Source organism: Lissotriton helveticus, chromosome 7 (genome assembly GCF_964261635.1).
Source record: "Lissotriton helveticus chromosome 7, aLisHel1.1, whole genome shotgun sequence".
Classification (NCBI taxonomy): domain Eukaryota; kingdom Metazoa; phylum Chordata; class Amphibia; order Caudata; family Salamandridae; genus Lissotriton; species Lissotriton helveticus.
In genome coordinates this window covers 70,429,890-70,453,327 of record NC_136068.1, presented here as the reverse complement: position 1 = coordinate 70,453,327, position 23,438 = coordinate 70,429,890, and the positions used below count along the sequence as shown (strand labels likewise).

At 42.5% G+C, this 23,438-nt stretch overlaps 1 protein-coding gene across 1 annotated transcript; it reads right to left on the bottom strand.

Moving 5' to 3' along the window:
- Positions 1-6,202: 6,202 nt before the first annotated feature.
- On the bottom strand, positions 6,203-23,309 carry EMG1 (EMG1 N1-specific pseudouridine methyltransferase). Its single transcript, XM_078651471.1, has 6 exons — positions 23,094-23,309; positions 12,166-12,267; positions 11,899-12,040; positions 10,166-10,224; positions 9,722-9,871; positions 6,203-6,624 (listed from the first exon to the last, which is right to left on the bottom strand). The coding sequence occupies exons 1-6, from the start codon at positions 23,286-23,288 to the stop codon at positions 6,511-6,513; spliced, it is 762 nt and encodes a 253-aa protein (XP_078507597.1). The 5' UTR covers positions 23,289-23,309; the 3' UTR covers positions 6,203-6,510.
- Between the last annotated feature and the right edge of the window lie 129 nt (positions 23,310-23,438).

The window sequence follows — 23,438 nt, the reverse complement described above, 5'->3', positions numbered from 1 at the left end:
ATCCGAATGGGTGTGTTTTTAGTGATTAGGGAAGATATAATGGATTTAGGGATGGGACATCCAGGACTGACTGCAGGGGAAGAGGTTAGGATAAGCATCCTTTTGAGAGGAACACATCAGTGTTTTGTTGATATAATGGGTGCAAATAAACCATATGACATAAGAAGAGGGGGGGTCAGCATGTTTAAGGTGGGACATGTGATGTATGTGTTATGCTCATGCGCTCTTGAGAGCCTGCCACTAAGCACTGGAGAAAGGTGCTCTGGTAGTGTTAAGTGCTAATGAGTGCTACTGAAGAGTGACTAATTCCCCATCTAGAGACCCTTTGGGCTTTGTAGGGCACAGGACAGTGTAGTATTTGTGGATCTAGTGAAGCTTGGTGCATTACAACTGCATTCCAGTTCAGCCAGTTGGTTTATTAATTCATTACATCTCATAGTATTATGCTCAAATGATACTGTGTGTTGAAAAATTAGTTTTGCATTTGGTGTTGCTTCTCTCACTTCTTCCCTCGGAAGGGTCTTCTGATTACCACAACTTCTCTTTCCAAAGCACCGGTGATCAGCGGTTTAAAAAACATTTTTTAAGGAGCTGGAGAGCTGTTAGAGAAACCACCTGTTAAGTGATTCACCACTCAAAAGAACCACACTTTCATCTTCAAAAGTAAGCTCCTTCACTGAAGATCACAGAAAAGAACCACCCAAATCCCCCAACCAGAAGCAACCGAGTCCTCTAATGCAGTGTTTCCCAAACTGTGGTCCGCGGACCCCCAGGGGTCCGTGACACATTCCCAGGGGGTCCGCAGGCAACAGTTTTAAAAGCACAGAAAAGTTTCTTGTATAATTAGCAGATTGCCAGCAGCAATAAAAGTGTCAAGATAAAGCCAGTGATTAATGTACCTGCTGGAGCGTGAGGAGAGTTATGTTTAGTGGCAGCTTTGACTTAACTAATGTAGCACAGAGGGTTAATGTCCCTACTGCAAAGAACGTGTAACATGCATTTTAAAAAGCAGCATTTTATGTGCATAGGTTCGTGGTTACTGCTTTTGTCACATAGATTCTTTTGTTACTGTGCACTTCATAAGTGACACTCGTAATGTATCGGAGGGACCTATAAACTGTCATCAAAGAGCTGCTTGCAAACTGCATGGTACCAGTTAGTAGCTTTTGTTTTTTCCCAGTTATTCATTATCCTGATGCTGCTAAAAAGATTTATTTGGGTGGAAATACATTTTTAATGTTAAAGTCAGTGCTAGCCACTGTGTTATGTTCTGATTCCTGAGTTAGTGCTTTTCCAGACCACGCACTCATTAAACATTTTATATACACACTGATTTACATGTATGATTCAATGTCTCTATATGTTTGTGATGTAAAGTGCTCTGACATCCTACAATGGTATGAGAGATGCTATAAAACAAATGAAATGCATGGACAGAGGGGCTATTACTTCAATATAAAATACTAAGGGCCAGATGTACGATCCATTTTTATATGCGTGAACGGGTTTGTGAACCCGCTTCCACATGCAAAAACGTATTGGGCCATGTACATTGCCTATTTCGCGAGTCGCAATTTGTTTGCGACTCGCTAAATAGGTTTTGTAACTTGCTATTTGGAAGGGGCATTCCCTTCCAAATAGCGAGTCTTAAAACCATGTACAAATGTTTTGCGGTCGCAAAATACTCGCAATTACCACTTACTTCAAGTAGATGGTAGTGCATTTGCAAATGGGAAGGGGTCCCAAGGGGACCCCTTCCCCTTTGCAAATGCATGCAAAATTATTTTTTAAGGGCAGGCAGTGGTCCCAGGGACCTCTGCCTGCCCTTAGAAAATGAAACGAAAATGTTTCATTTTCTTTTTTTTTTTTAAATGCATGGTAAATGGGCTGCATTTTTTTAAAACTGCTTTATTTAAAAGCAGAGCCCAGCAGGCACCATACCTAGGAGGGCTGGCATTCCCAATAGGCTCACAAATTGCGAGAGGCTCATTAATATTAATGAACCTCGCAATTTGCGACCCCATTGGGAATCCGAAACAGTGTTAAACACACTGTTGTACATGTCATTTAGCGACTCGCAATTTGCCACTCGCAATGTGTTGCCAATTGCGAGGCGCTAAATGAAATGGTCGTACTTCTGGCCCCAAAATCCTTATGGGCAGATTTACAAGCCCCTTGCTCCTCTTTTACGCCACCGTTGCGTCACTTTCATGATGCAGCGGCGACGCAAAAAATGCGCCATGGTGCAGGGTATTTACAATGTGACGCATCTGAGAGATGCGCCACGTTGTAAAGCCCTGCGCCAGAAGGAGGCGTTCCAGCGCAGGAACGCCTCCTAAAAGTGGCTGAGTGAAATCTACAAGATTTCACTCAGTCACTTTGGGGCCCATGTTGCGTCAAAACCCTGCGCCTGCTTGAAGCAGGCATAAGGATTGACGAAGCATTAACAAGATTCGGGCCCCCAGAGCATTGCTGGAGGTGTGTCGCGCTTGCGACGCAACTCCAGCAATGCGCCACCTTTACGGTACAGATGCGTCATGCATCTGTGCTTTTTTGCCCCATGAGGCGCGGCATTGTAAATGTGGCGCATCAATGGTGGCACATGCATGGCGCACAATAAGTGGCGCATCCCTGCTGATATGCATGGATGCGTCACTTATTGTAAATCTGCCCTTAAGTACTTTGAGAATTTGTTTTGTGTGCACACGTGTGTATTTTTTTCGAATTACTGTTTTAATATTTGAAACTTAACTCATACAAATTGCTTGGGGGTCCCTGGCTTCCAGTGGTGACTTAATGGGGGTCCTCAGGAGTCAAAAGTTTGGGAACCACTGCTCTAATGGATTGATATGCAATTCCAATTTAACAACTACTTTAAACTTCCATTTCTACAACACGCTCACGTGGCTAGTTGTAACTTGGGGGAGCAATTCGCTGCCATCATTCATTTATTTATTAACAGACTGTTGGTGTTGAAGAGAAACGAGTTGATGTGTTCTGCTGGCAGCAGAGTGCTCGTCACATGAGTGCGATTGTGGTGCAACAAGTCTGTCAACTCTTATTGTGTCTGCAGCACTTGATGTGGAGATACAAGACTGGCTGATACGTAAGTAGAATGTTACAGCATTGAACTGTAGCCAACTGGTACATTAATTTCACTTTCCTTCCCAAAGAAAATCGTAAGATTCCATGCCTAAAATTTCGAAATACTTCCATTGATAAAATGTTGGAAGTAGACAAGTTTCATCGCAAAATCTCAGTTAAGCTGTCAAATAAGGTCTCAACTACGTTTGAACATTGTCAAAGAAGGAAAGTTAATGCACTCAACAAAATACTGAAACAATGTCAGATTGTTCAATGAAACGCATCACTAGAATATCATCAGCTAGCTATTCGAATGAAACAAATGAGCAGAATATAATCTAATGAAATCTAAAGGTGCAATATACAAAAACATAGTTAATGTGTTTGAGAAACATTTGCATGTACTGTTTAACATATAGACCCTTGTCTAAAACAAACTTCCAGTCAAACCTGGCTCACATGCAAGTTCATTTTCACCCCGGGCTCATTGTAACTTAACAGCCAAGCCATCTTTTCTAAACTAGAACGTATTTTTTGTACAGTCAGCACTGCTCCAAAAGACAACATATGATAGAGCATGTCACATACGTTATAGATAACCCTCATAGATCCACCATCAAAAAACCTAACAGCCCTAACTATTAGAAGAAACATTTCAACTTAAAATAGACAATTTTTATTCACCTACAAAAGTTCAGGTAAGCAAAGCAGACTGTCACAAGGCACTTGCAGCACTAATCACTAAAAGCACACACATTTCAGACAAAATAGATTAGAGAGACCATCTAACGTATCACGGACAGCTCAGCCACAGACTTTTGGATTCCACTGACTTGTGAAGCAAGCAAGCTGTGGGTTATTCCCCAACGCAGAACTGGAAAAACATCTTGAACTGACAACTTAGAACTCTGTAGAGGTGTTCTGTGCAAGTCATGACAGCCATGCTCTTCAAAAGGAATATAAACAGCAACTTTTTAGAAGCCTAAGCAACTATTTGCCTCCACAGCCTTAAAGGCACTTCCCTCCACCAGCACCCTGAAGGAGGCAGATGAACAACCAGCTACTTCCATCACTTTCAATGTAAAGAAATAGGCCGCCCCCGACCCCGCGTCGGCAACCAAATTGCTTTTCATGTAATTACACAATATAGGCCATGTAGAACTGTAGAACATGTAGAACTGTATACTAATATTTTTTATTAATATTTCTATTAACAGATACATCAATTACAATTGTTAACCCATGGAGGATATGAATCTAGCAAATATTGTTATACAAAAAGAAAAAGACTTAACAAATCTAATATACAAACGCACAATGACTACATTAATACCAAAAAATAAACACTACGTTGTGTAAGACAATAACTATACAAATATAAAAATGACGGCTGTGGTTAATTCCATCACGTGCTGCCTATGACCCCATGAGGAAGAAGCAGAAGCTTTGAAACGCGCTGGGGGAGATTAAAATAAACCGGGCATAATGTGCAACCTCTGAAAATAAATGGTTTGTTAACCCGCACCAGCGGAGTGGCGTCCTTATGTTCAGAGGCACCTTGGCATGACAAATATATATAAATACATATAATACATCACCATCGCGTCTTCTTAGAAGTGTGACTATAACCCTTGATTTGTTATGAAATAGTTGAACAGTAATTTCATGAGACCAATCTATTTAGTCTATATTTAGATTTTAACCTGTATACACTTTACGCGTACTGTATGAGATGTTATGTGCCTTGACTCGGTGGTGATGTGTTATATGTACTTATGTATAAATATATTTCTTTAGTTCTAATCTTACACATTGTAGTGTACATTTTTTGGTATTACTGTATTAAGTGTGTGTTTGTATATTTGATTTGTTACGAGTCATTTTCTTCTCTTTTTGGTGAAAATATTTGCTAGATTGATACCCTTCATGGGATAAACACTGTAATTGATTTATCGGTCAAGAGAAATAAAAAAATATATATACAAGTATACTGTTCTACATGAGCTATATTGTGCAACTACATGAAAATCAATTTGGTTGCCAAGGGGTTATCTTTTGCATTGATGACTTCCAGCACTTTCTTCAGACGTTACATAACCATGGCATTTTTTTGGTCTGTGTTGTAAGGTATTTTGTTTCTGCTTCTTAGCAGAGACAAAGTGAATCTGCCTTCTCCAGCACTGGTCTGAGAAGCCTCGTTCTGCTGCGTTGCAACACCAACCAGCCTCCTCCTTCAACATGGAGCCTTTGTAGCCCTGTATTGTGGGGGTGAGGAGGTGGGGTTAGGGAGGAGGAGCTAAAAGAGTAACTTTTTACTTTAAGGTTGATGCAGTGAAGCCAAGTCCTGTGCTGCGTTGGCCACAAGTGGTGCTGAAGCAGAAGAGCGGCACGTCCTTGTGTGCTCTTGTGATGATCCACCTGGACCAAGCCTCGTTGGTTACCACTGACAGCTTTGTTTGCGGACACTCCAAGCGGATTTTTAATCTGACATCAGAGAGCTCCCCTTGTATAATTCTCTTTTCATTAAATTCCTTCTGACATCTTAAAAGGTGCAATAGAAACAGTATTTCCTGCAACTGTGAGAGCCTGACGGGTGTACCCTCTCAAACTTCATATTCTCTAAACACCCATCATCCACTCTGAGAGCTTGTAAGATTCCCACCACTGGCCAAATCACTCCCTTTTACTTCCATGAGCAAACTCGCTGGATTCCTATGTAGAGGCTGCTCCTCTCACTGCGGTGAGAGCTTACACTGTACCATAGATACTCTATGTACACTAGCAAACCCACAATGAAGAGAAAGGCACCTTGCACTGCTGTCAGAGAGCGTACTTGTTGACTGAGAAGCTGTACAAGAAATGCTTCGGGTTATAGAGAAAGGGGGGAGCGATCCACTCAAATTCTTCCTAAGTACCGCAGCATCCACTGCAGAGAAAGCCGGTCTGGTCCTGCTGATATTTCTAAGAGACAGACCACATCTTTTTCAACCATACTGGGAACAACTTTGAACTGACAAAGTGATTACGTTCTGGTGGTGGCGACATATTCATCCAGAAAAATTTGTTACAGATATCCTGTATCAATCGACCAATATTTCCCATCAAGTGAACTAACAAATCCAGGTCATTTCTTTTAATAAAAAAAGTGAATTAATTTAATTCATTGGCCCAAGACGAAAGAAACACAAACTGCATATTTACGCAGAAGGCGGCAGGAGATGCTCAAGGGTTCTACCACAAATGAGAACGCCAATCCACAGTCTTGAGCTGGGCCAGTTTTTTCTTACAATAGTTTTCTAGGCTATCCACAAATAGCCATGCAGTCCCAGACAGAGTTGTCTATTACAAGTCTTGGCGATGGACTGTCTCGGAGGTAGAACAGGCATGGTCAGCTTGTCATGGAGATATCTGGTAGTAAAGTGTAGATCACACCACTTTCCACACCTCCTCGAAGGCTGTGCAAAGCTTGGCACAAGTCAATGCTGCAGAAAGTGGATAGTTACTGATTGACACAGTCTTCTCTGTGTAGTCGACATTCACCTGTGTAATAAGAAAATCCATTAGCAAATATTCCTGTGTCTGCTGGACAAAGAAAGGGAAGTAGAAAGCATGAAGAAGGGAAAACAGTAATAAGCATGAGAGAAATAGAACAGAGTCAAAAATGGGATAACATAAGTAAGCGCTAGAGGAAGAAGGCTCCAATGTCAAAAGACCTAAGAAAGGAAGGTAGTAAAGAAGAGAGGGGAAAAAGGGGTATATAGGAACAAAAGGCATGGGGAAGCCAAATGGTCTACCAAAAGCTATCAGTCATAAATGGCACAGAAACCCGAAAGGAGAGCCAGCAAAAGAGTAGAAGGGGAAGAAAGCATAAAAATAAAAGGATTGGTGAGAGGGGAGGTCAGTAAAGACAACACAGGGTGGATTACAGCAGCAGCACTGGGTGAAATGGGGAGAAGTAGTAAAGGAAAAGAGCAAAAGAAAACAGCTATCTTGAATGGCAAAAGGAGGGAATTCTGAGGGGGGTGATGCAAGGTCAGAGAAAGGAAGAGGGCAGAAAATGCTTTTAAACACCAGTTTTCCATCACTGGAAACTTCATTAAGTTTTTTTTAACAAATAACATCTGGACACATGCATATTCCAGGGACACTTTTTAGCAGAGAAAAAGAAAATTCTCCTTAAACAATTGAAATGACTACGTATAGTCAACAGTCTCTATGTAGCCCTTACAACTAGTCAGTTACCTACTCACCTCTGGACGCAACTAATTTAAGATCATTTACTCGTCTCGCCTGTTAAAATATACAACACATTTCAAACCCACCCCTATCAAAGAACATCTGTAAACACTATAAAATCAATATTACTCTTCGCAAGTAACATTAAAACATATCTTATTTTTCCCCTCACAAACAATCTCAGTGTGCAATGCTATTAATGAATAACCTAAATGTCAGATCTTCAACTTTCTTACGCATCATCAAGTTATTGTAAGAGGCCTCGCAATACATTCAATGATTGTGGTCATCTGATGTTTCAGTCGTTTCCTTTGGTGCTTCAGCCCCTCAGAGGCCAAGGCTATTGGCGGCATCAACCCCAACTCCAAACTCTGCCTACCCACACCCTCATGAAAGCGTGGTCTCTAAGCAAGTAGTCCTCCTACAACACCGCTTTATGGGACATGGCTCTTGGTGGTTGTTTCCTTTCAGGAAGTTGCCTCCGGGGCACCGTGGTCCCAAGGTTTGATGCCCCAAAAATGTGGACTTTAGATGACCAAGTCATATAGAAGCATTATTCTTAGAGGTCCTATTTGGATGGCATAATAGACCTGTGGCATAAAAGCTCTGCTGTGCTCTTGCCCTCTGGGGAAATAGCTGGGCTTCTGCTTCATTGTCTTATATCAAGGTGCCCCAGGCAGATGGACCTCCTTTGACTCTGTGGCGCTATCTTGATCTACGCTCCTAGAAGGTTGCGAGGGATGGGGAGAACCATGCGAGGAACTGCTCCTCTATTGCCTTTTTGCTGAGTTAGTCCACACATCTTGTGTAGGCATGGAGCATTAAGAAGTGTTGTATCCTCAAGCCTAGCAATGATTGTCAGCCTCAACACTCCTTTTCTTCAAAACGAACAAAAAACAAGCAAGTAAAAAGTGGGGAACACTAATATAATTGTATTTATCTACAAGTAATTTATTTATACATGCTCCAGCAGAAAGATGAAACAGTAGCATCCTAGCAAGTAAATCAGAGTGGTCACCTGTTTAAATGGCAACACCAGAGGCAAGCGATAACTCTTTAATGCTACTTCTCTGTACAGCACTGTAAAGAACTAAACATAATATCCTAGCAGCCACAGACTTAGAATGCATCTGACTGCATAACAACCCTACTGTCCAACATTCCCCCATTGAAAAGCTGTGCCTTCACAGTAAATTATCTTGCATCTTAACCTCTAGAAAGGTGTGTGATTGAGTATCTCATATACAACAGGAGTTAAACGTTTATTCGGAGTGCATGATTAATTAAAATCATAGCAATCATTACAATATAGAAGAGCAAAAGAATATACAAGAACTGTACCATAACACTTATAAAAAAATACCACAAAGTAAAGAGAAATAAATATTCTTGCAGGATTAAAAATATGTAAAATAGCAGCAAGAAAACACCCATTCATACTTGCAGCAGTCCAGAGGTCGCAGTCAGGCTAAAAGCGTGAGCACAAATAGCCAACAAGAGGGAATAATCCTCATCTTGCATAAACCATAATTAAAGTGCAATACCAATTAACCATGTTAAATGTCAAAATGAAATGCCCCAGTTTCTCTTTTGTACATATTCCGCTCTGGAAAAAAAAAAAAAAGGCTCCACATGCTCCAAAATTATGGGGGGAAATACAACATCTAAAATGTGATGAAACATAAAAATCCCTTGATTTCTTTACAGCAACACTGGAGGTTTTTCTTATGGAAGTTTATGTTTTTTAATCTGCTGCTCGATGTAATTTTAATCATTTTAATTTTCTAGTATTTCTTTTTTATATACACAAGTTTATTTGTACAAAGATTTTAAAATAAGTGTCTTTTCATGGGCATATTCTTTAAATTAAAGAGTTGTCCTCTACATTAAAAGTGTTATAGGGCTCCGCACATGTACAGAGATATTCGGTGTTTATGAAAAGTAATACAGATCATTAAAGACAAACCGAGCATGTGTGAAAAAAATAGGGGAAAGAAAAGAAGCAATCCAACAAAAGGGAGGATAGGTGTATACAAGAAAATAATATAGGGGTGTGACTGGCGAGGAGTGAGAGGGCAACAAATGCTGTGAGAATGCCTAGAGACTGAAGAGGGCGGATGAAAACGGGAGCAAAAAGAGGGTAGAAAAGAGGAAAGAATTGGCAAAGAAGATGGGAGGGGAATGGAGGAGACCAGTGGAAAGAATAAAGAAAAAGAATGAAAGCTCAGAAAACGGGGAGAATATGAAGGAAGAGGACTATTTAGAGAAGAGAAAAATTGAGAAAGAATGGACAGTAGAGTTGCCAGTTGAGAAGGCTTGGGGAAGAACTGAAGGAAAGGTTGGTGGGAAGAAAATAAATTAAGGAACAGGAACTCCGCAAATGTTGCATGCAATGACTCACCGCACCGTGGGCGAAGGCTCCCACCACAAACACCACTGGCTCCATCTCTGGCACCAGATCTCGAATATGAACCACCTGCTGTGAGGAAAAGGATGTGCCAATTTTCAGGCAGCCCACAGGGAAATGGTCTGACACCGGGTTCTTGATCACCTGAGAGCAGAGATGGGGAGTATGAAACTCTGTTCAATTGAATATGAAACCATATGGCTCCTTGCTACCCCAACCAAACACAAATAAAAGAGCAAAGGGTGCAGAGAAAGGCATGCATGAGAACATATAACCATGGAAAGTCCACCAATACCATCAACTGTTTTCACAAGGAAGAGACAAGTGCCAATTGGAGGAGATCAGGATACCCACATTATAACCAACCATCCTAGAGTGATACACATGCATAAGAGGGTCATTGAAAGAGGTCCTTATGGGCAGCCTACCAGCACTTACCTTAAGGAGCTTCTGTGGTCCATCTGCTGCTCGGACGCTTAGTTTGTGTAAGAGCTGGACTGTATTGTGGAAAAATGGAAAAAAAAGTCACAAGTCACAAAAGATCGAAAAACGTCTCACTCCACTACAGGAACTAAAGGTCACTGCAGACGTTCAATCCTTCCAGCTCACATTAACAATGTATTTAAAAAAAAACAAACAAAAAAAAAAAAAAACACGAACATCTGCAAGCATTTCCATCCTTTTATTGCATCGCAGTACCCACCAGCCACCAAAGACGTCACAGCAAAGTAGCAGAGGGCCTACTACTACCTCCCGGCCTAAGCACTACCCACTGGCAAATACCACATCTTCATGGTCGACACCTCATTCAGCTAATGTCTGCTCTGTGTCCTCTCATCCCATTTCCGGATCCTTCCTTGTCCTCAGTCCAAGACCTTTTCGAACTATATCCTGTACATTTAAAAAAGAAATTTTTGCAAGTCCGAACAAGTCGAATGGAGGAGATCCCACGCCTTCGCAATCATTAGTCTTCTGTTATATCCAACTATGTACTTTATGTGGAGCCCCACACTCTGCCCTGTTATTCATGGCATCCTGGGAGTGAGCATCCATAGGGTGTTTGGTGGACCTTTATCGTTGATCCAGTAAATCATCTCAATATTCGTTAAAGAGTTGAATCTCAGTGCTCTATTCTACAGATGTCGCCAATATCCACAAGGCCATGTGAGGCAAGCACCCATGGGAACTTGCTTATTTCCCAAGGTCATTTAGTGCACAAGGTTTTGTAAGACAGAGCAGAGATCTGCTGCTGCAGCTTTCAGGGTATAAAGCATCATGGGAGAATTGTTTCCTCCTGCAGCTTTACTGTTTTATGTCACTAGTAATAATATAGCATGGATTTGTTACTGGTGGGCAGACTAAGTGCTCTGTCTTGAGTGAGAGTGTGGCAGCAAATGTCTCCGGTAACACAATCCTGAGAGACTTGCAAACTAACTCAGCCCTCAAAGGAGTGATTCTCGTAAAATGCAGGTTATATCCTGCAATCAATAATGCCACACAAGTAGGTCTATTATTGCGGCAGGAAGAAAATTCTCTGCTCTCACGATCACTGGGGAACTCAAGGAACTAATGGAAGAGGTTAGAAATCGTCAGGGCTCGACACACCTGCTATGGCAACATCCACGGAGAACTCAAGAACCACGGATTGCAGGATAAGGGAGTGACAAAAACTCTGGACATCTGCTGAGTTTAGATGGTGTGATACAAGTGTGCCTCTAAACGACACAGTTGTACACAACAGGGAGCACGATGGCCCATGAGGAACTAGACTCCCTCCTAAATTGCATAGCGAAGGTAGGTTACTCATGCCCTAAAAATGCTAGCATTGTGATTAGATGTGAATTCCTTAAAATAGGGTTTCCTCAGTGATGTAAGGTACATTCTGAAAAGGGCATGTAGTGAGGGTCAGGGTGTGGATGGAGAGCCAAACAAAATCTAAATGGGGAATATGACTATGATGTAAAGAACATCTTTACGCAACTTTACCCCTTTTAATTTGAACACAACAGCCTTCAATCTGAAGTATTCCTACCTCACATCGTTAGAGTATGAAATAAAAGGAATTACAAGGCATTTCCACTTCTTTCTGTATTCCCTGCATCCTAACTTCAATCACCTTTCTTTCACAAACTAAGATGGTTTCTTATTGGTTGTGGAATTTCAAAAATTACCCATGAGTCCGCAGAATCTGTCGAAGGTGCGGGGGATGCGGGTTTGAGGATTAACCTCTATCAGAACATTTCTCTGAGTGTGGATATATACTTGCAGCAGGCCAGCACGGTTCAGGGGGCTGTCCATAAGCATCAGAAGGCTCTGCAAGGGAAAAAAGGATCTCTTTAACACAACCCCAAAAATCAAGAAGAAAAATCAAGAAAGTGTGGCGGTTCAGCACATGTAGATAAACGTTTGTGATGAATTTGGAGAAAATCAGACTTTACCTGATGTGCAATATCCGGCCTCACTTGTCCCGGGTCACGGCCGTTCTTTATCAGCATGGACTTATGTTTGTCACAGTTCAGAAGCTCATACGTCTTTCCAACCTACAGAGAATCCAGGCAAAAAAGGACACACTTTAAGACACCAGGCATTTAACTGTGCAGATAAGATAATCTATTTATTTCACCCACCGATTCTGTATGCAGTGAACATACCAACTGCGGCTATAGTAAAGAAAACGAATATGGTTACAAAATAATAGGGTATCTTCACAACAGAGGAGTGAAAGGTAATATACTACACTGGATCTGCAACCCGTTACAAATTCCCCTGATTACACCCCAATGCACCTTTATGATACTGAGCAAAATTAACTTCTAGATAAAATTCACTTCCTGTCTATCTCGAAAAATTAAGGTTTTCATGCTGACCGCTCTTCTTGCTTTTGAACATGCTAGTATTACACGTTCAATATCACACAAAAAAAAAGCTACCGGTTTCCTCTAACTCAGCTGTTCAATACAAGCATTTGTAATAGATAGGTCTCGCAGTTGTTAGAGTTTGAGCCATTGGCATTGTAAATGGCAATGTCTTTTATTTATGTGTTGGTTTTTAAAACGTTAAATAAAAGGCATTGCCATTTACAATGCCAATATGTTAAACTCTCGCAATTGCGAGACCTATTGCATTGAAAATGCTTGTTTTATATTGCAGTCATGAAGTCATCCATGATGTTCAGAAACACCCCGAAGAAACCCGATACACAAATGGCACGGTGTTTTCTGGGATTTTTATGCACATCACTTGTACACAGTGACAGCTGTAATTATATATGTTTTATTATGTTTACATCTGAGTGAAGCACTCGGACATTAAGAGTCAGTGGTCAACGCTATATAAAACCTCAAATAAATTAACCCTGCTGCTGTGCGTTTTTTTTTCTGTGTATGCAGTGTGTAATATTGCTCCCTGAGCCCTGTCTCTGTTACTCCTCTCACATAACTCTTTCTGTGAGAAACTTTTTGGAGACTTAGAGGTGGTAAGAAGGAAGGCTAGTTCACAGTTTAGAGCAGGACCGTGGGATTATCCCCACTGACCGTAATTTAGCATGTTAAACAGCTCAGTGTGCTAAGGCACATGCTGCAGGGAACTGTCACCCGAGTACTAATGTATAGCAGGTTCCAGCCACAATGGCTGGGTCGAATTTACCAGCCATTCTTCAAGACCACAATGTCGGGTGGTAGTGGCATCCATTACTCCGATGACTGCTTCCAAGTGTGGTTATGTATGAAAATGGAGTCTGTGGGGGAACCGTGCAGACATCAGAATGCAAATCACTAAAGACAGACTGCCCCCTCTCACACATACAATTATAGCAGTAAAATTGATTCAGTGAGTTTAGACCTGAGGTCTAAACTGGCCCCGGCTTTTTATCTAGAAAAACATGTGTGTAATTCGGCCCAAGCTGCTTTTCCTCTCTTTTCTTTAGCAATAAATATGTCCTTACATGTACCAATCATCCGCAGCGTCACGCTTATGCAACTCAGATATAGCACACTACACTCACCATACACACGGATCAGTCAGAATCCGAAACGCTTTTTCTACAATATAAATACTATTTGGAAACCTGTTCCTGGGAGCTTGGACTGCAAAATGCCAACTACCTTCAAAGTCTGCTTTAAAGATAGGTGCATTTTAAATCTGAGTCCTGTGCGCCCCCTCCCCCCCATTTATTGTTGATGTATTCTTTCTTATTGCAAGTAACAAACAAATGATTTCCTCATTCCACGAGCATCCACGTTGTAATCTGTAGATATGCCAGAAATGTAGTTGTAACTATGAAAATTATACATATCGTGTGGGCGAGTGAGAACAGGCTAAATTGACCTGACTTACTGCGGTTCGGTGGGAAATTTAGCAAGAGAGCCTAACCCCTCATCTAGTGTGAAGCACGCCTGTGCCTCGAGGGGCCTCCAAATCCTGCCTCACACCTCTGGCCAGCAGATTCAATGAACAAGCACGTGTTTTGTTTTGCGGTGACGCGGCCCTGAGTGTTGTGCACCACATGCTTCGCTGTTGGGCCAAATGGTTGAAGTGACACCCGGGGAGGCCCGTGGGAACTTAAAGTGCACAGCCTTTTCCCTCCATCTGGTACACAGCAACTGAAGCCTGAGCCCTTGTGACTGGCAGATGACAGACCCCGGAAGCAGTGCCGTGAGGTGGCAGAAAGGGTCTCTCCCCCCCCTCCCCCTAACCACATCACACCTCCACACTACAAGGGCTGCAGTCAACTTTGGATAGCATAAGTAGATGACTACCGCCAGGGTTGTGACATTAAATAAGGCACCCACCTCAACTGAGGAAACACATCAACTGGGAAGGATGGGAAAAGGGGTGCTACTCATCACATTCTATCAACATTATTTTCCAGAATTCTTTTTGGTAGCACTGAGCCAACATTTGTCTGTGCTTGCTGCGTGCTGCTGAACTCGTTCCTTTCACTCTAGAGCAGATGTTTCTACACCCCACCGGTCTATGCCCACATTGACGCACACCATCCACAATCATCACTGTGGTCTGTGCCAATAAGTGCATGCACACTATTTCTTTGTGCTACACACATTCCAAAAGACTCATTTTAGTAAGAAAAGAATTAAGCTTTGTCGAGCAATGTTTCCAGCTTTGAAAAAACACCAACCTCTTGGAAGTCACAACAAACTTTTAGAAATACAACTGAGCAGAAGCATTCAGGAGAACAGTGACAGGCGAAAAAGCTGCGCTCTCCTACCTGGACCCATGAAAGGGTTACTTCATGCCAAATCTTCGGATTTTTTGTAAGATATATTGACATACGAAAATATCTAAAATGAAGTAATTTACACAATTTCATTAACTATCCTGATTAATCTGGCCTGGATTAGCCTCATTTGGTCAAAATATTGATCTATTGCCTGCTGAACACCATCTGCAGGACAAAGTCAGGTTCCTCTCGCTCGAGATCTAATATCAGAACCACCTCATTAATCAGTGGAGGAGCTCTTTTCGAATCTGTCTGTTAGAAAGCTTTTGGTACAAATTACAAGTATAACTAGATAAATCTAAAAGAACGACCGCCTTTAGAAAAATAATAATAAAAAAATACATTGAAAAAAATAAAGTTATTGTGAAGCTGGAAATGAGTGCTGAGTTGCAGCCCAGCACAAACCATTTCATCCATCTTCCGAAGCATGAAATGTTCCATTTCAATGCAGTGTTTGCCTTTTAAAGAACATTTTATTTCGAATAAATGGCTATATAGTTCACAAAAGCTCAACAACGAGAAAGTAAAGTGTTTTCTGGGTAAAGTGCGATTCGTGGCGATTTGGGGACAGACAATGAGGGGAGCTGAGCACTGTGTAAAGATGGTGCAAGATTTTGCTTAAATCCTGCTGATCGTGTCGAATAAATACCGGTGTGGCTTTGCGGTATTATAATATTCAGTGACTCGCATGTATCCAGTTATATAAGAGGTGTGGTCACTTTGCCGTCTGGTAGGAGCGCGTGGCCCAACAGTGTCTTACAACAAGGAGCACCAAACCACAATAAAGCGACGATAACGAGACACGCTCGTTGGTGGTGGAGGGGGGGGGGGGGGGGGGGGGGGTGGGGAGGAGCATTGAAGCGCCGCGAACGATGCGCATCCTCACCGGAAGTCAGGCAAGGTCACCTGTGACGGGGCGGGGCCGCATCCGGACCGGAAGAGGAGGCAGGCGGAGTGAAAGTGTCTCGCGGCCCGGGGCTCCTGTGAGCGATGGAGAGCCTCGGGGCCGCCAGAAGGAGGTTGCGCAAGTGTTGCACATGCCCGGTGTCTGCCGCGCGGGGAGAGCGGAGTCCCCCGAGATTGCACCGGTAAGTTGAAAAGGGCTGGGCGGGGGTCTCGGTGCACTCGTGTGTGTATGTATGTATGTGTATGTATGTATGTATGTATGTGTGCAGCGACGGCGGGGGTGGTCGGTGCACTTGTGTGTGTGCGCGTGTGTGTGTGTGTGTGTGTGTGTGTGTGTGTGTGTGTGTGTATATGCGTGGGGGGGGGGGGTTCTCTGTATGTATGTGTGTGCATGGGTGCTTGTGTGTGTGTCTGTGTATGCGCATGCGAGTGTCATGCGAGAGCTTCCCAGGAGACAGCAGCTGGCCACAGCGCGCGCGTTCGCGTGGCCCGCTCAAATCGCCTCCTTGGAGAGGCAATGCGCGCGGCCAGGTGCTGTCCTGGGAAGCACACCCAGCAACAATAGATCTCTGGCGAGACAGCGCTTACGCGCTGTTCAACGCCACGAGACCTAAAAAATTATGGAGGACACCCTTTCCCATCTCCCAGTGGCTTCTAGGTAATTAATATCAATCGCGATCTCCTATGAGAGTGTAGCGTTTGAATGATCAGTAATGAAATATTCTCTGCCAAATTAAAAAAATAAAAATAAGGCAGCACTTTTCAATTGCATTTTTATCTATTTCTTGCCCCTCCAACCATTAAAGATGGCTTTATTCCTACCTCTCTCCCAAGGAGGAAGTTCAACATTTTTAGGTATATTGGGGAAAGGATGAGACTCCCAGAACAGATGTGGAAGGGACTGCCCACTGTTGGGTATTGGAGAGTGAAATGTTTAAAGATTAAGCTCCTTGGCCCCTAATCACATACCCAATGGGTGAAAGAAGTGGAATTGGTAATTGTGCCCACCAGAGTACAGGTTTGTAAGATGAATGGTAAAAACACAGTTTCAATTAAAAAACCTAGACTAACTGCGGGTAGCAATGGCACAAAGCAGTAGACTTTCTCATAGTAACGTGTTAAGAATGCAAGCGAAGAACTCTATAATTAAAGTTCCAAAACCGATTTGTAAAAAGAAGAAAAAAGCAATGACTAAAACAAGAACAAAATGATTGGCTCCCAAAGTAGATAGGAATTTGTTGATGAAATGCCAAAAATGTCTCGAGAACAAATGGGATGGAAAGGTTGAAGGGCATTAGTTAGCAAAAATGTTTAAAACGATTCTGCCTCCCACAGGCCGGGTTGGAGGGTTCACTTACCCTATAGGCTGGTAGACACAAATGCTTCCCATCTTCCTAGAGCTCTTTTAGTAGCAGGGGCGCCGTGGGGGGGTGGAGTGACAGATGTCTTTCGTTCCTGCTTTCTTTCATCCAAGTGGATGCGGTCACTTTCCACCGTGGCAAAGTATTTAATCCCATCCATGTCCGGAGTGCATTTTCAACCTCTTTCAGTGGGCAGTGTTATTCATGCAAGCATATCGGTCTGTGCAAAACCTTTACATTTGCAAGCCAAAAACGTACATGTGTAAATAGCTTTGCATATCGAGCCCATAACATTTTGACTGACAAATCCTTGCTGAGTTCATCTAATTGTGAAACGTAAACCAGTCACTGCCTCTCAGTTGATAACCTACACACTGAACGGGAATCAGCCATTACATCGCATGCGTTACAACGCATGAGACTACAATGCTGTTGTTACAACAATCGCGTTGTTACCTCGCAGTACACTTCAACACAAGACGTTACAGCGACTTGCTGTAGGGGGCGCACTAACCTAAGGAACAGTATAGTATAATTTTCTATTCCAACACTCCCCTACTGTTGAGCACACTGGAGTTGGAATAGTAAATGATACGATTCCTAAGTCCAGCGCGCCCCCTAGCGCAAGTCGATCTACCGACTTGCGTTGTAATGTAGTGCAATGGGGACTCTTTTCACACCAGGAATCTAGCTTTCAGCTCCTATTAAGGAGCATACCCCTCTGTGTTTCATGTGCACACCCTGAAACAGGTTTGCACCAAAGACTCCGCAAGATATACAGAATACAACATGGTTGTGGAATTCCTATCACACGCCCAGAACATATGGTCTGGAACCAAGTTCAACAAGTTTTCATATTTATTTTGCCCACTGGACAAGAAGACAAAACCTCTGAAGTACAAACCCTATAAATAACAGCTTGCAGCAGCACAGCATGAATCTGTGAAAGAGGATGGTCTGCCCCAAGGCAAGGTTTATACACTCCTGAAGTATTTCTAACTTTTATATATGATTCCTTAATGCAAAATCCTTTACTATCAGTGTGTGTGCTCTAAGGAAATGCAGCAAGCTCAGTTTACATCACTGACAGCGGTTTCAGTAAAAAAACATCCATGTTTGCAAAATGTAACAATTGGAGGGTATGTATAATGCTCCCAGGATACTCCCCAGTTATATGCAATACATGCAAAAAGATTAAAGCAAGGCTGGGGATTGTTTGCTTTCAAAATAAAACATACACCCAAATCATTTGCAACTTGGAGAAAAGGATTTTGCTAAACTGCTGTGCTACTTAATATACCACTTTCCTGAGGCATCATTTAGTAAAACACTAACACTGAAAATAAATATAATGGTGCACCAGTGTAAAATCATTAAGGACAGCCTGAACATAAATTGAGTATATGTCCTTGCATTAAATGTTTATTTAGGACTTTAAGGAATTCACAAGCGTTTTCAGAGGTAAGTAAACCTAGAAAACTTGCGTAAATACCATTTTCTGAAGAGCAAACATACATGTATATTCGCAAATGCGATAATCTGAGCAACTACAAATTCACTTTCCCTACACCCCCTTTTTTATTGCTACCATGTAAAGTGTTTTACTACTGTCTTTATCGGGAATACATTTCTAAACCTTTCCAATATTGGAAGAGATTGGAGAAGTGTTGGTAAATATTCAAACATGTTAGCCTGTGGCTGCGCACAGACTCCTAGGGCCACTTAACCCAGCAACTAATGCTACCCACCAAATTCCAGGCAGTTTGTAGATTTGTGTAAAGGTTATTAAGATATCCTTCTCTCTGTGCATCTTGGAAGTCAACCTAAGAAGGAAGGCTTGATTATGTTTAAATCAAACTCAATTGTCCATGATTTTCAAGCATACTTGTATCCATAACAATACTCCAAGTTCCTCAATCCTTCTATCAGAGGTGATGGTTAAGAAAAATGCCACCATAAAGGGTGAGTACTTTAGCCTAACAGATATCAGCAGTTCAAATGAGACACCCTGTGAAGAGTTCATGACTAGCGGGTGATCCAAAGGAGGAACAGCTTGGCTAAACAAATAGGTCTAGACAAAGCACAACTTTTAGTAGTCTAACCACCAAATCAAAGTATTTGCAAAAGTTTCCCCTTGGCTCCGTAAATGCTGTAATGGCTGCCAACTGAGCCCTTAAATTAAACACAGACAATTGTTTCTGGAACTCATCTAGCAGGAACAGTGATATTGAGGGTAATTCACAATCCAACAAAGAAACAGAGGAAAACTATTCCTTGAAATTCCTCACTTTGCTTCGAATAGGACTTCGAAGTAGAGGTGCATCTTGAATGATTTCGGATATAATTTTCTTGTACCACTCTCTTTTTGAGACCACCTCAACTTCCAAACAGACAATGATTATGTAGAGGCAGGAGACTTCCTGTTCTAAGAGGATTGGGAGGCGGGGAGATTCAGAGGAATCCTCCAGTGAGAGAGAAGTGCCAATGTTTTTAAGAGGGAAACCAGGAGCAGCATGGCCAAAATGGCACCCCTATAACCTCTGTTGACTGAGTAGCTGAGGATTAAGTGGGAATGCATACAGGAGCTGTAAGGTCAAGGGGAGGCCATTGCATATACCCCTACTTGCCTCTGTATCCAGATAGCGAGTAAAAAAACTTAAAGAACTACATGTCTTCTCATGGTGCAAATAGATCTATGAAGAGCCTCCCTGAGTATTTGGATAACATCTGAGGAGTAAGAAATGGAGTTTGGGAGGTAAACAATCTTCTCAAATGTCGGCAACAATATTCTCCAACCCTCTGCTCTGCACTGCCTTCAGGGAAAGGAGATTACTCCCCACCCATTTTCCAATCCTTAGTGCCACTAGGTTGAGAGAGTCAAATCTTGTTCCCTATGGCCTGTATATATGCTGCTGCTGTGTTGTCAGTCTCAATGACTACATGATGGTAACAAAGTCCTCCTTGAAATATGTCAACGTCTAGATAATTTTCTCCAGTTTTAAGACCTCAGACTGTACTTCAATGACTATCCCCCAAGAGCGTTGTTGTCTAGCATGGTTGCCCCCACCTTTTGGAGCTGGCATCTGTCATAATTCCTTTCTCTGGAAAGTACTTAAGTGGAAAGCCCTTAATCAAGGGCTCTGGTTTCAGCCAGCTGTTCTCTGCTCAGGGTTTTTTGTTTACTGGAATCTCCTTCTCTCACTCCATTAAAGAAGGTCTCCGATATTTGCTAGGTGTGCTAAAGGAAATCTAATGTGAAGTCTTGCCCAGGTCATTAGGAATACACAGGACGCTGTATATCCCTGTATCTTTAGCTACAACCTTGTGGGGACTTTTGCCTGACATAACTAACAGCTATGCGCCACGGTTAGTCATATTGCTCTGTACTCTGGAAGCAACACCATACCCATATCCGTCCTGAACCGTGCTTGAACAGTCTGTCCTGAGAGGGGCAACTTGCATGTCTCCAGACTGATCAACTGAGCATGGCACTGAAGGCAATTCATTGTTAGATCTAATCCTTTCAGTACTCCTCCTTCCAGCTAGGCATAGAGGAGCCAATTGTCCAGGTCCTGAAAGATATTCCAGCCCTGCAGCTGTAGAAGGGCCACCAAAGAAACATCAACTTTCTAAATTCCCTATGCAGATTTGATCCCAAAGGGCAATACCTGGAATTGATAGGACTTTAAGACAAAAAAACATGAGGTATCAAGGATGTTAGCTCGCAATGGGAATGTGAAAATAGGCATCCATCATGACCTGCTTGGCCTCGAGTCAAACTGGAGGAAGCCGGCGTTCGATAAATCGACCACCGCCTTCTTCGACCATCTACTAGTCCCGACCTTGACTTGTGCTGCTGCGGTTTCCAGCCCAGGCAGTCAGAGCCTAACTTGTATGTTACAGAGCGAGTTTTCTAAATGAAAACATTCTTCACGTTGATTTATGAGTTATAGGTAACAAATTGACATTCAGTTGTGAAGTTAATTTGAAATGTCTTTCGCCGTTCAACTATTAGTGAAGCTCAGATTTTTATCACACTGATAATGGAATGCACCAGGCTCATTACACACTTCTTTCCTAATCAAATCACTAGTCAATGCTTCACTGAGCACCTAGTTCCGGAGTGAGATTGATTGACTTTGAGTAGAAAATCAGTGCCATCCATATGTATTTCTTAGGACGTTGTTAGGGTAGACAGTCGGTCATCACGGGTAAACTACGGCAGGCTTAACTCAAAACCAATTGTGCCTTTCTAGTATGCCGGCCATCTCATCAGGACACGTTGCAACATTGGTTTTGAGTTTCCAAAGTCCAAAAACATAATTTTTTAAACGCTAACACTGCAACTGTTTTTCTGATATTTGATTCCTCTCAAAATCTATACCCGTCAAGATTATTATTGTAGTGCTCAGTCGAAGAAATCTACTGGATAGTATTTAATTGTTTTGCTATTTATCAATTGTATATACGAGTATATTTTACCGAGGTTCCTGCTGGAAAAAGGTCTGAGTTGTGTCTACTGTCAGTTTTGATTCTCACTATAAAGGAGCACAGAGTACCTGCTACAAAGTAAGTCTACCAGCATTTACAGAACTGTATTTAATGTGCATAGCTCAGAGGGTTGCTGCTTTGCTTTTGTGACAGAAATCTCCTTGTTACTTGTGGGCCAGCTGCACCTGGCGCGGAGGCTGTTGAATAGTAAAATATAATAGGTTTGAAAGCACCTGCTGCAGAGTTCAAGTTTCTTGTTACTCAAATGAATGTGATTTCTGATATTTTGTTTGTTTCCATGGACATCTTGCATGATTTTGATCGTGAGAAAGTGTCACTCATAGTCGTTGAATGTCACTCGTAGGTTTTTATTTATTTAATGCATTTTTATAAAGCGCGGACTTTACCCGAAGGTGTCAGAGCACTGTACAATAGAGCCAGTTACGTTACATGAGAAAACTGTTACAGGAATAGCAGGCCATTGAATCAAAACAGCGCAGGCAAAAGGCACACACCATTGACCACAATGTAAAAACAAAAATATATGAGTATATATGACAAATTTACAATGACTAAAGAACTTCCTGGCAAAAAAATAGTAGGCCATAGAATCAAAACAACGCAGGCAAAAAGGAACACAATAACAAACACAGCAAGCACAGAATGTACAAACAAAAATATACATATATATGACAAATTTACAATGACTAAGGAACTTCCTGGCGGGGTCTGAGAAGGAGGGAATTAGTTCTGAAAGTGTCTTCGGAATAAAAGAGATCTGAGGTCCGCTTTGAAGACCTGGATGGAGGTGGTGGCACGGAGCGAAGGAGGAAGCGAGTTCCAGATTCTCACCGCATTACCTGAGAACGATTGTGTCATCAGTTTTTCCCTTTCGAAGGAGGGGGGCTCAAGCAGGAAGTTTTCCGAATTCCGAGAAGGTCTTGAGCCTCCAGACAATTTGAGTTTATAGCGAGGGGAGGAAGAGTGCAAAGCTTTGTGGGTGATGCACGCCGTTTTGTAGATAGCTCTCGCCTCGATGGGAAGCCATCGGAGAGAAGACAGGATAGGAGTGATGTGGTCACTTCGTTTGGACCCTGAAATAAAGCGAGCTGCTGAATGGTGGACGGATTTGAGGAGGGGGGGGGGGGGTAGAGGTGAGATTTGGAAAGGCCGGTCAGAAGAGAATTACAATAATCCAGTCTAGAGAGAACCAGCGATTGGACCAAGGAAGAAACTACGAAAATGTCACACATAAGCAATCTGAAACCTTGACAGCTATGAACTTGTGGTTATGTCGTTGTCAGACTCGATCCACAACCAGAGTCATACAGCTTTAGCGGGGGGATGGCCTGATGCAACTGTGCATTACCTTAACGCTCTCCAGACTGGCCCCCTCCAGCACCACCAGCAGCCTGCGGCGAGAGGCTCCCGTTGCCCCAGGGAGTCGACGCTGTTTCCATGGCTCCACACCCCGCTTTTCATCATCCTCCTCTCCTCCGTCCTGCTCCTGGCGGCGCCGTTTTCCCGCAGTTGGTTCACGTGCATGAAAACCGGGAGCCGCCATCTTAGTAAAGGAAAACCCACCAAGAACGAAGTAGGACTTCATGTCCTGCTTCCGGTTCTGACCACGCCCCTCTTGAACCACTGACGCCGCCATCTTGAAACCAGGCCTCTAATTTCTGGGTGCAAGATAGGCGTTACTGTTTATCTAGGC